This window comes from Ylistrum balloti, unplaced genomic scaffold (genome assembly GCF_031769215.1).
Source record: "Ylistrum balloti isolate Yb309-2 unplaced genomic scaffold, AGI_CSIRO_Ybal_v1 Utg369724, whole genome shotgun sequence".
Taxonomy (NCBI): domain Eukaryota; kingdom Metazoa; phylum Mollusca; class Bivalvia; order Pectinida; family Pectinidae; genus Ylistrum; species Ylistrum balloti.
In genome coordinates, this window is record NW_026781942.1 from 1,118,533 (window position 1) to 1,136,718 (window position 18,186).

Consider the following 18,186-nt stretch of genomic DNA (forward strand, 5'->3'; position numbering starts at 1 on the left):
AGAAAACATAATAATAAAAGAATAAATACTGGCTTTATTTCTGTACTTCTACTAGTATACTGTGTTATCTATCTTAAAATATTTTGATTTCTGAGTAGAGTTTAAAAGCCTCAATACTTATTATACTACTGTTCCAGCAGAATTATCTTCAATAGATAACTGTAAGGATATCTGCCTTTTAAATTTAATTTCTTGTATAGAATAGATCTCCAAAGAAAAAGTGGTAAGTGGATCCCAGATAAAAATATCTCGCATGTACTATTGATGGCATGAAGTTTATACAATTAGTTAATTGTTAGTCTGGCGTTAAGTTACACACATATCATTGTGAAATGTTTATATATAGACATCCATTGTATTGATATTATGGATAGCGTTTATTATAGGACAAGGCCGTTCTAATAGTGTGACTTTATGTTATAGACGTACAGAAGGGATCATTTTACAGGTGAAATGTATGTATGTCGATTTTTGTTATATAGTCATAATCAATATCCATATTTACCTTGTAACTGGCGATGTCATTGTCGGAACATACCTTCCACGTATATTTTTACTGTATTCGACAATGATAGAAAACAGATGTCTTTTAGCACGTGCGTTAATTCGCTAAAATTACTTCCGGAATTTACATTAAATTACGTTTAACAATATTGAAATAAGCGATTTTTTATGTCATCATGAATAAGTTTATATACAAAAATCATAAAATTGCTGTCATATCCTTCAAGTTTGGAACTATATTTCAGAGCCGAGCAATTAATTTGGCGTACGTTATCAGGCAAAATTAAGCTTAATGTCAACTGCAGATAAATAAAGATTGAACAACAAAACTGTTGAAGTTTTGATGATCTGATTTACAATCGATGCTGGAGGATAAATAGAATACAAGGTCAGTATCTTACAATACAAGCTGTATTTTGGATCGGAACAGAAAGACAAAAAAGCTCGCTAGAGACTCGCCATTTTACGCTTTCTCAACCCTCGTCAATGTCAGCTGAAAATTTAAGAAACTGACCATGTATTTTCTGTGTACGTATATAAGGACAAGGCCATAAGACGATACTTTTATTAAAACGACCTTGGACGTACTTGTAACTAAGTTATGTTGATTCCGTAGTATGAACATCCATCCTCTTATTACCTTACATAATACACATCATGACGTCTAATAATTATCTTTGTACGTGTTAGTGGGCTTTCATCTTACTAGGCACTAAGTAAACCGCATTTAGAAAAACTACACTTCAACTTAGCTCCTCTAGCTTGTGTTCTGTGTTATCATATTTCCTGTCATCAAGAATATATAAACGACAACAGTATATGGAATTGTAATATATTTCCTATGGGATAGAAAATAAAGATTTGAATTTTAATTTGGGTGAGTAGTGGCAATCGTATTCATGACGATCATTTAAACAAGACAACGACCTATTGAAGCAATCACGTAAAACATCATCGCGACTTCACTGAAAGAACGATTCTGATGAATACAAAATAAGGAATTAACCAATATAATGTCGCTGATATATCACATGGAGACATCAGAATTCATCACTTAAATTAACTCTCTAATAAACCACCCGGAGACATCAGAATTCATCACTTAAATTAACTCTCTAATAAACCACCCGGAGACATCAGAATTCATCACTTAAATGACCTCTCTGATAAGTCACCCGGAGACATCAGAATTAATCTCTTAAATGACTTCTCTGATACGTCACCCGGAGACATCAGAATTTATCGCTTCAATGACCTCTCTGATAAGTCACCCGGAGACATCAGAATTCATCGCTTAAATGACCTCTCTGATAAGTCACCCGGAGACATCAGAATTCATCACTTAAATGACCTCTCTGATAAGTCACCCGGAGACATCAGAATTCATCACTTAAATGACCTCTCTGATAAGTCACCCGGAGACATCAGAATTCATCACTTAAATGACCTCTCTGATAAGTCACCCGGAGACATCAGAATTCATCACTTAAATGACCTCTCTGATAAATCACATGGAGACATCAGAATTCATCACTTAAATGACCTCTCTGATAAATCACATGGAGACATCAAAATTCATCACTTTAATGACCTCTCTGATAAACAACCCGGAGACATCAGAATTCATCGCTTAAATGACCTCTCTGATAAATCACATGGAGACATCAGAATTCATCACTTTAATGACCTCTCTGATAAACAACCCGGAGACATCAGAATTCATCACTTAAATGACCTCTCTGATAAATCACATGGAGACATCAGAATTCATCACTTTAATGACCTCTCTGATAAACCACCCGGAGACATCAGAATTCATCACTTTAATGACCTCTCTGATAAACCACCCGGAGACATCAGAATTCATCACTTAAATGACCTCTCTGATAAGTCACCCGGAGACATCAGAATTCATCACTTAAATGACCTCTCTGATAAGTCACCCGGAGACATCAGAATTCATCAGTTAAATGACCTCTCTGATAAATCACATGGATACATCAGAATTCATCACTTTAATGACCTCTCTAATAAACAACCCGGAGACATCAGAATTCATCGCTTAAATGACCTCTCTGATAAATCACATGGAGACATCAGAATTCATCACTTTAAATTCATCACTTTAATGACCTCTCTGATAAGTCACCCGGAGACATCAGAATTTATCGCTTAAATGACCTCTCTGATAAGTCACCCGGAGACATCAGAATTCATCACTTAAATGACCTCTCTGATAAATCACCCGGAGACATCAGAATTCATCACTTTAATGACCTCTCTGATAAATCACCCGGAGACATCAGAATTCATCACTTTAATGACCTCTCTGATAAACAACCCGGAGACATCAGAATTCATCGCTTAAATGACCTCTCTAATAAATCACATGGAGACATCAGAATTCATCACTTTAATGACCTCTCTGATAAACAACATGAAGACATCAGAATTCATCACTTAAATGACCTCTCTGATAAATCACATGGAGACATCAGAATTCATCACTTTAATGACCTCTCTGATAAACCACCCGGAGACATCAGAATTCATCACTTTAATGACCTCTCTGATAAGTCACCCGGAGACATCAGAATTCATCACTTAAATGACTTCTCTGATAAGTCACCCGGAGACATCAGAATTCATCACTTTAATGACCTCTCTGATAAACCACCCGGAGACATCAGAATTCATCACTTTAATGACCTCTCTGATAAGTCACCCGGAGACATCAGAATTTATCACTTAAATGACCTCTCTGATAAGTCACCCGGAGACATCAGAATTCATCGCTTAAATGACCTCTCTGATAAATCACATGGAGACATCAGAATTCATCACTTAAATGACCTCTCTGATAAATCACATGGAGACATCAGAATTCATCACTTTAATGACCTCTCTGATAAATCACCCGGAGACATCAGAATTCATCACTTTAATGACCTCTCTGATAAGTCACCCGGAGACATCAGAATTCATCACTTTAATGACCTCTGTGATAAGTCACCTGGAAACATCAGAATTGATCAATTAAATGAAACTATATCCATTTTAATATTAATGTATTGATCTATGGGTGTCATGAATGTATTGAATATGTACTTTCTTATTGCAATGTACCTCAGAATGTATAATTGACTAAAAGTAGTTGTACGTATTCCAGTTGGGAAATGGAGACTTTATCGTATACTTATCTGTCATGTTTTGTCTGTTTAATCATTCAATTGCTTGTATTGCCATCCAGAAGTTGCTGGGAGAAGGCTTAAATAGGTAATGCCTGATGCTCTTGGCCATTTTTTAACAATAAAATTTGTAGAAATATGAAACCATATCAAAACACTAGATTTAGATAAAATCTGACATTTACTGGTGAAATACTTCCACACAGCTGTTACAGTCATTAAACACATCTTGAGGACGAAACGTTCTGCTATAATCCTTTGTATTGGCTTTACGATGAGGCTCATGAAGTCGATTTTGTACCATACAAAATTACAACATATGTAGAATTATAGCCAGGAAAAACCAGTTTTCAGAACCACCCTCAATTTAACGTGTCTTTGGATGGATTGCAAGGACGCTCAATAAAATGTATCTTTTTCTAATTCAATGATATGCCAGAATCAGAAGATCACTTCCAAAAATAGATTCGATGTTTGACGAGGTGATATGACACTTCTCCTTGGCGTATTGGGTTCTACTTTAATACGTACTTAGACAATAAAGCACACGTGGTTTCAGCCTGTTCAAGAAAAAACCGAATAAGATGTGCCAAGGAAAACTTGGAGAATAGTAACACGATAAGGAAGCGGCCATCTGTAATTTTGTTTGTAACGTTATTGTCGGCCCTAAGATCAAAGTTGAAATACATTGAAAGGAAGGCGCACTCACTAACAATTTGCTGATATCGTGGGTTTTTTTAATTTACACAGAAATTACTTTATTTTCATGGCACCATTATTTTTTCTCTCAGGATATCATAACCCAAAATGACATAAAATGAAGATCTCAAAGGCATTAAAAGATGAAATTAAGGTAAAATCCAGGTTTATTTCTTTCGTCATGAGATCAGACGTATAATTGATTTTGGTTTATGTACTCGGTGAGCATTGTTTATTGTTAATCCGGGCATTTTTCTTCTAAATTGGTACAAGTCTATTTGGGCTCGACTTCTAGTTTGTCAAAGCCCTGTATGGCAATAGTTTTTAACATTTCGGTACACAGATTATGTTATATTTTAACTCCACATCCGATTCGTCACACTTTTGTAATGAAATGTGTTATTCACTTAGGTGTCCACGGAGACATGCTTTACAGAAACCAACGATCCTGTACCTTATCTTAGGCCAGTAAAATCAAACAATATAAAAAAAAACTACTGATTGTTCCATATTTACACCTCGTTTTCTCACTTAAATTATTAATGTGACGGCCAAGATGTAGTGAAAAATGGCAGGAGAATGGCAACAGTTTATTAATATCGATTGTTTTATAGACATGTTTAACCGGTTGTCAAATTGTATTTCTTGACAAAATTAACATAATATAGTCAGACCGCATTATTTTATTTATCAGACACAAACATAACATTCATCATGTCTATCTTATTTATTTATTTCTCTTTGAATGATTATTTACTGGAAGAGTCCTTTGCAAATCAAAGCTATCGAAGAGGCTTATGTATGTTGCAGTGTGTGTAGCTGGAGACAACGTGAATTGCGTTGACGTTAAGTATGTCACCCTCGCGCTAAAATGACGTCATATTATTGTCATGTGACCAGATTGTACACGTATCCATACAACCATAAATAAACCGAATTAATGAGAGTCCATGATTAAAAATGTATATGAGATACTAACACGTCTGTGTATTGTTTCTTGTAGAATGTGTGATGTCACTGAAGTGCTGGCACTGTATAGCTGATGACTGTGATAAGGACCCAGGTGGGAACTACAAGGCCGTGGAGAGGACTTGTGAAGTTGGTCAATACTGTCAGGTCGGTTATATTTGGGATATAAATAATGATATTTAGAGTATATGAATAGATGAAAAAGAATACTCAAGGCGCAAATATGTTGAATTACATGTGGTATATGTTAAAAGAAATAAGAAAACAAAAATGAAACATCGAAACCATACGCATTAAACAGGCATTTTTTTTATACATGTCCAAACGACGTGTATATTAAGAGATACTTTTAAGTGTTACAACATCAGAATAAACCATGTTACACGTGTATCGGAATGGTGATATTTTGACATCCATTAGATTATAATTGAAATTGTTTCAATCTCTGGCAGCTGCTTTTAACATAACTTTATTTTTATTTACAGAAAATATTCTTCGAAATGTTCAGTACTACTGATAACCGGAAGTACAAGTCTACGGTACGCGGCTGCGCATGGGACTGCCTCAATCAGAACGATTTTGCTAATTGTACACGTGACATGTTTTCGTCACGTGGTTGCATTGAGAAATCCTGCTGTGCGGACAAGGACTTGTGTAACACCGCCTCGTCTAGAACAGACACTGTTCATACTCGGATTATTATTTTTGTGATATTTTCAATAATTTTGAAATATTTCTACAGATGACGAATATTGCTTTCATGTTTTGAATTACAGTTAATTTGTGTAATAAAGTATATCGTGTTTTGATAAAAAAAACCTTGTTTAATCGAAACAGTTTTTGTCGTTTGGAAGAAGCGTTCTCAATGCTAAAGGGACTGTTTTCCGTATCACTTAGCCGTTACTTTTTATAAACAAATTGTACCAACATACAGAGATAGGCGATCGTTTTCTTGTGCTCGTTCACTGAAATGCCGAAAGGTTGTAAAGGTGAATATAAAACCTGTTAAATAAACAAAGGAATTTTCTAGGGATTTAACTGTAGGAAAAATGGGAAATCCCAAAATCTCCATAGAAGCCATAATTTTTTGTTTGTGTCATTGATGCCAGGAGTCGAAGATGGAGTACCTTTGTAATATAAACTTCTGTCGCTGTTAAATGAGGTTGTGATGCTATGGATTCTCTGAGAAACTGGTTTGTCTTTTTAGATCCATTACATACGGCCAATGTCCACAAGAGATGGTTTTTACCCAGTGAACTTTACAACAAAAGCATGGTGTATATCTTTGGACACCGTCGCTAACATATTACAATTCACTATTGGAGGGTTTTCGATACGTTTTCATAACATAACATAGCAGTACGTGGTATGGGATGATGATTTACCCAGCTAAGCGAGATGATTCTTCAATAAACATTAGAAATGCTGTTTTTTTTTAAAGTACACGAGGAAAAGTCAAATGTGTTGGATAAGCAAAGTGTCAGTGACACCGAAATAGTACATTGTCCATTTTATCCTTCAATGGACTTCCGACTACAAATGAATACAACATCGTTTCACTGTACTTGTTAGAAATTTAACAACAGGCATTACTGTACATGTATCTAGCGATGTACGAGGAAAAAGGTGTGTAAAGTTTTAAAAAATTCGAGAGAAATTCGAGAATCTAATATGCTAGTAAACGTGAATGATCAAAAGATATAATGACGGTGACACGCCCACCACGGACACGCCAACCGATGTTGACCTACTAATGCTAACTCACAAATAGGAAAACACACGCAAGGGTTTATAAAACATCTCACAATTTTAATCAAGTTTACATCATGTAAGTAACAATTCAAATGTATGCTTAGGATTTCAGTCTATTACATGTGTGTAAATACATTTCTTTATCAAGCTTATGAAATAGATGATAAAATAGACATGTACATTAACAAGAAAATGGTGAGGATTTTATAGAAATTTATATCTATACATGTGTACCTGAAAAGTATCGTACTATATAATGAGGTTCAGTGAACAAGTTTATAAGAATTATAGTTATGAACATTGACATGTAAAAACCTTTCTCATTCGTTCACAATCCTTATCATAACGTATAAATATAACCAATCATAAGTGTAACAAAATATTTCAACAAAAATATAGACGTAACTGATTTCATAAAATAAATACACTTTCTAACAAGGTCAGGATTAGTTCTATCAAAACCTAGGATCGTCGTGTAAGGACTAGTGACATGGCAAATGTCAAAAACGTAAAGGCGACCAAACCTTGACCGGACGTAGTACTAGCGCCATTGATGCCATCATCTGTGACAGGAGGAACAGTTGTTGCAGCTCTGCGGTCCAAATAGCCAGTCTCTCCAATCGGAACTTTCCAGATAAGCACGTTAGCTCCACTGCTTCCGGTGAAATCGATGGACGTCAAGAGGAACTTATTAAGTTTGTTGACAGAAAACCACAATGACCCGTCATTATTGAAGTTCAATATGTCCACAAACACCATGCATTGGTCGTCTTGTAAAACCCGCGTTAATGCGTTCATCTCCACATTACTGATGTCCGTGTTCTGAAGTGTCATGTCTAGTTTGATATCCCATCTGTAGATGGCGTTCTCGCCTAGAGCAGGAAAATACAGATTGTCATTTTTACTATATGCCATACCTGCTGCTTGAGAAGGCTTGTTTCCAACTTTTCTGACAGATCCTGCGAAGTTTCCTCCAGGTTGTGATGCAACGCTTGTAGGCACTTGGTACAAACTCAAACCGGAAACAGGACCATAATATACGTACTGCATGTCTTTTGATAAAGCCATGCCATTGATACCAGCGGACACGGGCAAAGTTTCTCCTAAAATGGTGATATTTCCGTTTCCGGACTCTGGTTCCATTGATGCTGGGTGCGAAAAATAGTGTGAGGTATTTAGAAGTCGGTCGTAAACTACCATTCGGAAAGCTAAAGCATCGGAAATATACGCGTATCGGGATTCATCGTTCACATACTGGATAACAATGTCATTTAGAAAAGTAATTTGCCGATCAGCAACCTCGTTGGGAAATACATATCGGGTCACTTCAACCATGTTTTTAATATCATAAACAATTATTTTGGCAGGACAGAGATTTTGTGTGGTTGTTCCATCAGCGGCGAAAAAGTTGATTCTGCCGGTATCGATGATCCACATCCAGCCAGTGTTTGGGTCTATCTCCATACTTTGGACATATTGAAGGGCGCGGCAATCTCCTATCTTCTGCATCTCCCAGCTGGGGAACGCCTGTAAAATCGACTCACCATTACTGGCGACTATTTTGTTTAAAGTTGAAGGCACCCCGCGTCGCCATCTTGGAACTGTGACATATACATTGCCGTCGTATACTTTCATACCACTGATTATGTTGTTGTTTACTATATATTCTTCGTTGGCGATGGCGGAGTCCTTAGCTGTACGATTCGGCCACTCGTAATCAATCGTAACGAATCTATGCATGATCCTCGAATCTGTGCAGACTGTTGTGCTTTGACCGTGGACCGCTACAAGTGACATTGTCACGAGTAACATGAACAGCGGGAGATGATACATGTTGTGTAATATGTAAAACTTCTGATGGAAGTCAAGGTATCACCTGGATTTATCGGACACCTGCCTCGAGGTTTAATGATGGAAAAAGATTTCGGACTCGCTTATATACTATTGTCATTACGGATGCATATGTCCGCATCCGGATCCATCCTGCATAAATTATTATGTACTAGGTTTTTTCTGGTCAAGTAAGTTCAGGGAATCAATACATCTTAGGAGTGTATATTGAATCAGGAAGCTACCCGAGGTCGAAAAAGACTCCTCCTTATTCCGAGAAGCCGCAAACCGGTTTAAGGCGCTTACGAATGCGGATGTTTTCATTTGATGACCACCGAATTAATACTACAAAACTATTTACTTTAGGGATGTACATTGGGATGGCTGTGAAAATATGTTTTCCAACGTGCTTGATTACACTTGAAGGAGTGGCAATATTCACAGACGCAAATGTTGAGTTCATTATTTATTGTATCATCATAGCCCTCTAGCTGAATCATAAGTTAACTATATTTCATAAAAATATTTAGATTTAATTAAACTTGAATTTTATTATCAGAGAAACCTGATTCAGAATAAAAACAAGTAATTCTCTGTTATATACAGTTAGGTGCTGGAGCGATAATGTTGATATTTTATTACTACAGTGTTTGACATATACTTTATAGGTAAATTTACTTAATTGACGACTTTGAATATATTCGTTATAATACTATTCATATACATGAGTTTTCCGTCAAAACAATTATGCACCAATTTTCGTTAAGTGCTATGAGTTCAGAAATAAGTCCTTTCCCCGTTACTCCATGTTGTAAATTCCTGACGACTAGGATATGGCGACTTGACCTATATCAATTACCTTATCGAACTCAAACACTGTGGTGAGTAAGGTAAGTGTGATACAGGTATGAGTAAATAGAGTTTGTACACATCGTGGGGATTACCTAGTCCATCCCGGTACTTTCTACTTTCGCTTTACGTATTATAACATAATGTAACTTACCTGAAACAAAAAGAAAGTCAACATAAGTGGAGCGAAAAATAATTTAAAAAAAAAAACGAAATCTGTATATCTAAATCACAGGGACTTGGAACGAATCCGCAACTCACTGTCCATGTACTTATATTATAGTGACAACTGGTGTAACTCTCGAGAAGAGAAAATTGAACATATTATAGAATTATGTTTTCTTATGTACGAGAAGCCGTATATCTTAGTAATACATACATAACTTTTTTTTTAAATGTTTCCAATAAGTGTTTGATGAACGAGATTGACCAAGTATAAGCCAAGTTACGAACTCGGAAATACCTGTATATATAGGAATGGATAGGTAGACATTTGACTGTCCGGTTGAAACACGCTCTCGTCTCTATTAGGTGCCGTTATAACTTAAATACATATATGAGTCGTGGATTGGAAATTTGTGCCAACGTCCCTGTGATCGAGCTTTCTTCCGCTTTTACAACTGACCATTCTCACAATATATCATCAATCGAAGCATATAATTCATGCACGAATTAAAAATTCAATCATCTAAAACAGATCCAATTGTCCAAGGATTGGTCACATTTTTAATGGCGGTATAGGATTAAACTGATTATGTAAAACAGGCTTTTCATGCATGAACAATGAATAAAGAGTGAAACAAAGAACTGACATTGGTGGTGTTGTATTCCTGTACTGAACGGGAACTACCACTGACATTGGTGGTGTTGTATTCCTGTACTGAACGGGAACTACCACTGACATTGATGGTATTGTACTGAGCGTGAACTACCACTGACATTGGTGGTGTTGTATTCCTGTACTGAACGTGAACTACCACTGACATTGGTGGTGTTGTATTGAACGTGAACTACCACTGACATTGGTGGTGTTGTATTCCTGTACTGAACGGGAACTACCACTGACATTGGTGGTGTTGTATTCCTGTACTGAACGTGAACTACCACTGACATTGGTGGTGTTGTATTGAACGTGAACTACCACTGACATTGGTGGTGTTGTATTCCTGTACTGAACGGGAACTACCACTGACATTGGTGGTGTTGTATTCCTGTACTGAACGGGAACTACCACTGACATTGATGGTATTGTACTGAGCGTGAACTAACACTGACATTGGTGGTGTTGTATTCTTGTACTGAACGGGAACTACCACTGACATTGATGGTGTTGTACTGAGCGTGAACTACCACCGACATTGGTGGTGTTGTACTGAACGTGAACTACCACTGACATTGGTGGTGTTGTATTGAACGTGAACTACCACTGACATTGGTGGTGTTGTATTCCTGTATAGAACAGGAACTACCACTGACATTGGTGGTGTTGTACTGAACGGGAACTACCACTGACATTGGTGGTGTTGTACTGAACGGGAACTACCACTGACATTAGTGGTGTTGTACTGAACGGGAACTACCACTGATATTGATGGTGTTGTATTCCTGTACTGAACGGGAACTACCACTGACATTGGTGGTGTTGTACTGAACGAGAACTACCACTGACATTGATGATGTTGTACTGAACGAGAACTACCACTGACATTGATGGTGTTGTACTGAACGGGAACTACCACTGACATTGGTGGTGTTCTACTGAACGGGAACTACCACTGACATTGGTGGTGTTGTACTGAACGGGAACTACCACTGCCATTGGATGTGTTGTACTGAGCGTGCACTACCACTGACATTGGTGGTGTTGTACTGCACGGGAACTCCCACTGACATTGGTGGTCTTCTACTGAACGGGAACTACCACTGACATTGGTGGTATTGTATTGAACGTGAACTACCACTGACATTGGTGGTGTTGTATTGAACGTGAACTACCACTGACATTGGTGGTGTTGTATTCCTGTATTGAAAGTGAACTACCACTGACATTGGTGATGTTGTATTCCTGTACAGAACGGGAACTACCACTGACATTAGTGATGTTCTACTAAACGAGAACTACCACTGACATTGGTGGTGTTGTATTCCTCTACTGCACGGGAACTCCCACTGACATAGGTTGTGTTGTATTCCTGTTATGAACGGGAACCCCCACTGACATTGATAGTGTTGTACTGAACGGGAACTACCACTGCCATTGGTGGTGTTGTATTCCTGTACTGAACGGGAACTACCACCGACATTGGTGGTGTTGTATTGAACGTGAACTCCCACTGACATTGGTGGTGTTGTATTCCTGTACTGAACGGGAACTACCACTGACATTGGTGGTGTTGTATTGAACGTGAACTACCACTGACATTGCGTGTGTTATATTGAACGTGAACTACCACTGACATTGGTGGTGTTGTATTCCTGTACAGAGCAGGAACTACCACTGACATTGGTGATGTTGTATTCCTGTACAGAACGGGAACTACCACTGACATTGGTGGTGTTCTACTGAACGAGAACAACCACTGACATTGGTGGTGTTGTATTCCTGTACAGAACAGGAACTACCACTGACATCGGTGATGTTGTATTCCTGTACAGAACGGGAACTCCCACTGACATTGGTGGTGTTGTACTGAACGTGAACTACCACTGACATTGGTGGTGTACTACTGAACGGGAACTACCACTGACATTGGTGGTGTTGTTCTGAACGGGAACTACCACTGACATAGATGGTGTTCTACTGAACGGGAACTCCCACTGACATTGGTGGCGTTGTATTCCTGTACTGAACGGGAACTACCACTGACATTATTGGTGTTGTATTGAACGTGAACTACCACTGACATTGGTGGTGTTGTATTCCTGTACAGAACAGGAACTACCACTGACATTGGTGATGTTGTATTCCTGTACAGAACGGGAACTACCACTGACATTGGTGGTGTTCTACTGAACGAGAACTACCACTGATATTGGTGGTGTTGTATTCCTGTACAGAACAGGAGCTACCACTGACATCGGTGATGTTGTATTCCTGTACAGAACGGGAACTACCACTGACATTGGTGGTGTTCTACTGAACGAGAACTACCACTGATATTGGTGGTGTTGTATTCCTGTACAGAACAGGAACTACCACTGACATCGGTGATGTTGTATTCCTGTACAGAACGGGAACTCCCACTGACATTGATGGTGTTGTACTGAACGTGAACTACCACTGACATTGGTGGTGTTCTACTGAACGGGAATTACCACTGACATTGGTGGTGTTGTTCTGAACGGGAACTACCACTGACATAGATGGTGTTCTACTGAACGGGAATTACCACTGACATTGGTGGTGTTGTTCTGAACGGGAACTACCACTGACATAGATGGTGTTCTACTGAACGGGAATTACCACTGACATTGGTGGTGTTGTAATCGTTCTACTAGATATTTGACGAATTGTGTATTTTATATAGTAAACTTGATTCTGCTGAAGTATTCATCTGGCTACACAAAATGTTTGATAAACAATTGGCCATCATAATCTTAACTTCCTCAAAGATTGGCAATTTTTACATTTTAACTGGTCATCTATAGAGTGACATTATTTTGATTATATTTCAGACAGATGACATGCGGACTGATTTTTCCATAAAGATAAAACTAATTGTCCTATGATTTATCAATAGTGGCATATTTATCATTGATATCAGAAAGCAAAATTAAATTTTGCCGACCGCCAAAGCTTGCACAGTATGTTCAAATAGTGAGCTGCTATTTCTGGTGTTTAAAAATTCTATACCGAAAGCTGAAACGCTTTCTGTGTTTTGTTTTTTTACGCATCTGATTGAACTTTAATTAGTTTACATTATAAAGGTTCTTAACACAATAAACCTAGATTTAGGTAACTCCAGATTGATTGGGAGCAAGCCCTTAGATCAAAAATAATTCATTCACTCACCGATGGTTATACTAAATTAATGATCTAAAAAATCTTGAGTTAAATCAATCGTAAACATCAGTTATCTTTTACCAACAGTAAATAAACACACGTCAGTATACATACAAGATAACAGGTCTGGTTAGGTCGTCAGTATACACACACGATAACAGGTCTGGTTAGGTCGTCAGTATACACACACGATAACAGGTCTAGATAGGTCGTCAGTATACACACACGGTAACATGTCTGGTTAGGTCGTCAGCGATAACAGGTCTGGTTAGGTCGTCAGTATACACACACGATAACAGGTCTGGTTAGGTCTGGTTAGGTCGTTAGTATCCACACACGATAACAGCTCTGGTAAGATCGTCAGAATACACATACGATAACAGGTCTTTAGAGGTCGTCAGTACACACACACGATAACAGGTCTAGATAGGTCGTCAGTATACACACACGATAACAGGTCTGGTTAGGTCGTCAGTATACACACACGATAACAGGTCTGGTTAGGTCGTCAGTATACACACACGATAACAGGTCTGGTTAGGTCGTCAGTATACACACACGATAACAGGTCTGGTTAGGTCGTCAGTATACATACACGATAACAGGTCTAGATAGGTCGTCAGTATACACACACGATAACGTGCCTGGGAAGTCATCAGTATACACATCCAGTAATATATCTGGTTAGGTTTTCAATTCACACGCCAATTATCATTGACATTTGATGACGAAACGGTCCAAATTCGTATATACGAACTGTAAAATTGTAGATTTTTTGCTTCATTAACATTAGACCATGTTTCAACGTATTGCCTTCTGACTGAGTAGAAGCTTACAAGTAATGTTGAGGCGGAAAAAACAAGACTGGTTTCTTAATTAAATGTATAGTGAGTTCAGCTCGGTTATATGGGATATAGACGTCATTGCAGTCATTCATATAAAACGTATGACGAGAAACAGTCCCCATCATCTTGTCAAACAGGAAGTAGTCGCGAGAAATCGGAACTCTTCTATGTTTTGTAACGCTTACACCGGAAGGTCGAATCACGGCTGGTAATGTCAATGATAATGTAAACTAAAAAGTAATACAGCATCACATTCACAGCAGGATTTACGTAATAGTCGTTACAGTGCAGACTGACCGCTGGGATGTCATTAGTTGTCACATTCCCTTTGTTTCTAGAACAAAGAATATCATCCCGTTGTTTAGGAACGTCTGAAATTATAAAGACAGAATTATGTATATAAGTATAGTATTTATCGTATTTCTGTAACGCTACGCCTTAAACTACATGTCTATTTCAAGCTGTTGTTGAACGGTAATTATGTTACCTTATTCAGAATTCTCCAAACTCCTCGTACGTAATATAGTAGTTTACTCAGTAAATGGTTGTCTTATTGAATATATGTAAAGCAGTTATCAGCAATACTCGCTTTTTCAGACTTTTTTATCATAAAACAAAAACGTGTTGAATTTTGTTTACTTTAACCTTGTACCACCATCTGTTCTTACTGTAGATGTGGTGTGGGTTGTTCCTGGAACATATTCTATACATTGGTCTCATTGTTAGGGAAACAATGGCCTTGTTATATGAACTTCCAAGTACCTGTTCTTGGTATCATCCAAACACAATCAAAATGAGTGTTATCTGCTGAGGTCGAACAGGTAAAGATTGACATACAGTATAGCGAGAGTGTAACGAATGACTGTTGGAGGCAAAGTAATTCGGAGGTTTCGCATTTGAATCTCTGTTTGATCTGTCGAGTTATCTCCCTTGTTCTCATATCGAACGGTTTTTTTGTGTTTTTTACACTCAGGAAAATACTCTTTACATAATATTACCTGAAATATTATTGTTAGTATATAAATCTTTCATTCTTTGGATAGAAAAATGACATTTATTTTATGATTTATATGTCTGCTAGGCTCCTTTTAATCTTAAACGTGATTCCACGCAAGCAAATGCTCTCCATTCCGGATAATCACAGGGATATAATTTTGTAACTTCAATGGAAAGGTCTATATATTCTTATGCAAGAATGTAATATAAAGCTGATACTGTGGATATAAAGATATGTTTCTTAATTGTAATGGGAAATTCTTCCCATCACGGCCAAAGTCTGTGCGCCCGAGAGATGCAATCTGATTCTACTGCTAACTGATGTATCATCAACCTTCAGGTATTAGAAAGAGATACAGGATATCTAATAATGTCTTCAATTATAACAAAACTCTTTCACAAATGTTTTCAATATCTTAGTATCTTTCACGGGCATGAGTTGAAGAATCAAAAGATATCACACACACGAGTGAAATATATTACTGAAGACGCGATTGAGTATTCTATTTATTGTCATTTCCACAAACAAAATAGCCAAATTACTGCCATGTTTAGAACAGATGTAAAATGTGGAGACTGACCAGGCTTTTCGTGGACATGTAATAGGGTCGATTTTTAGCTAATTTTGGCCGCCGTTGTTTAGCGTCGCGTCGTTTGAATTTTCGCGTCGTCTGTTATCGTTAAGATGTATGTATATATGTTGCGTCTATATGTCCAGTTTATCTATGTGACGTAGTGTGTCTACGTATGTCCAGTTATTGTCTCGTTTTCGTTCTTTGGTCTTTGTCTGTATTTGGCTGGTTTTTTAGTGGACAAAAGGGACGTTGACCAGTACGGACGTTTCAAACCTCCGTTCGACATTTGAGGCGTTTGTCCCGTAAATTGTAAGTTATATTTTTATATATTGCTGTGTTATATATCTTGTGTAACATCATTTGTAATGATGTTGATAATTATTTATCAAAATCCGCGTGTATTGTGTACGCCAATAATATCGTCGATCTTGTGTAGTTTTATGCAAAACAAATATTCAATGACCCGTACTGTTTTATTACTTATATATGCGTTGTTTTTATTACAGTTGATCGTCTACGATCCTGATGATATTCATGTGATTAATGAGCCCTATGTTACTGTAGGACCCTTGACCCATTGTTGGGGTAGGTTTTCACTCTGCATATTGTTTGTAGCATAACGTTCTATTAAATGCAGTTTAATAATGTATAACGTACGTGGCTATAGCGCATCGCTATGTTCCTTTTTTTTCTTATATTTACAAAGTATTACCCGTTTGTATCCATATACTGCAAGTAGATATACATTGTGTATAGTAAACTCCCTTTTGAGATAATGACAGCTGGGATATGATCTATAATGTACATTATGTGTGATATTTAATGTATTGATATGTATTATAAGGGATCGTGCTTATGTGCTTTATGTGTGCTATGTTGTAGGGTCTTTATAATTAGATAAACCGAATAAACAACTGGAACCGGAACCGGTGTTCGCCCTCGTTATTTCAACACCTATCAAATTTACAGACACTACTCACTCATTATAACCGCACTACACGACAAAATGTAATCACTTTTTAATCATTGAAACTTGAGGTTTTTTAATGTAAAACCAATTTTCATGATGTAATACTTACCATAACTTTAGTATGCAAATACAGTACCTACACCCATCTTTGTATCCCAACAACAAAAGATTCAAAAGAAAAACAATCCCGCCCTCCCTACGATCCATGAGCCATCACGGCAGGAACGCAGAGTGATCTCCCTTCCTCTAATAACCTTTATGGCGTAAACCCCACAGAGGGGCAGCCAGGCAGATAAGGAAGAGGGGAGGATAGGGTGGGACTCCATAAAGTTATGGTAAGTATTACATCATGAAAATTTGTTTTACATTAAGAAACCTCAATTTCATTTCAGTAATAATTACCATAACTTTAGTATGCGAATTCGTCTTACCGTAGTGGTGACTAGAAGCCAGGCAGCCCCTTCAGCACAACCAAAGTAGTAGGGAGGGAGAACAGAGTGCTAAAGTGAAGGAAGGGACCTCTCTGTGAAAGAGCAGATGTACCCACATGCCGCAGTACGGAAAGACATGCCCCGGGGATAACGAGGAGGCCCAGCCACTGACTATGCCACCACCAAAGGTCCCAATGAATACAGGCCTTCTGAGTGGGAAGCTAGGGATCACAGATAAAAATCTGTGAAGGTATCCCTGCCCTGCCAGAATACTGCAGACATGACCTCCTGAAAGGAGGACTCATTGAGAGAAGGGCCCAGGATGAAGCAAGGGCCCTGACCTCGTGAGACCGCGCTTTCGCTCTCGCCCGAGCCAGATCATCAAAATGCTCGTAAGCATACTAAATCACCTGGCAAACCCACCTGGAAACCGACTGGGAGGAGATATCTCGTTGTCCCTGTTTAATGGGCAAAACAGACGGGATCGAGAGCCCCGCTCCCCTCCCCCCGGTACCTAAACAGAGAGATTAGGAAGTCCGCAATCAAATGCAGAGGCTTCGAATGAATAAGCTTCC

At 38.0% G+C, this 18,186-nt stretch overlaps 2 protein-coding genes across 2 annotated transcripts in view; one reads left to right on the forward strand and one right to left on the reverse strand.

The window, feature by feature from the left end:
• Positions 1–6,662, forward strand: part of LOC132565499 (uncharacterized) — a 55,958-nt gene extending 49,296 nt beyond the window's left edge. Inside the window, exons 3-5 of the mRNA XM_060230149.1 lie at positions 5,395–5,507; positions 5,846–6,014; positions 6,568–6,662. Of these exons, the coding sequence (XP_060086132.1) occupies positions 5,395–5,507; positions 5,846–6,014; positions 6,568–6,662 (377 nt within the window). The remainder of the gene's footprint in view (positions 1–5,394; positions 5,508–5,845; positions 6,015–6,567) is intronic.
• Positions 6,663–7,574: 912 nt separating this feature from the next.
• On the reverse strand, positions 7,575–8,945 carry LOC132565500 (protein yellow-like). Its single transcript, XM_060230151.1, has one exon. The coding sequence runs from the start codon at positions 8,943–8,945 to the stop codon at positions 7,575–7,577; it is 1,371 nt and encodes a 456-aa protein (XP_060086134.1).
• Positions 8,946–18,186: the final 9,241 nt, after the last annotated feature.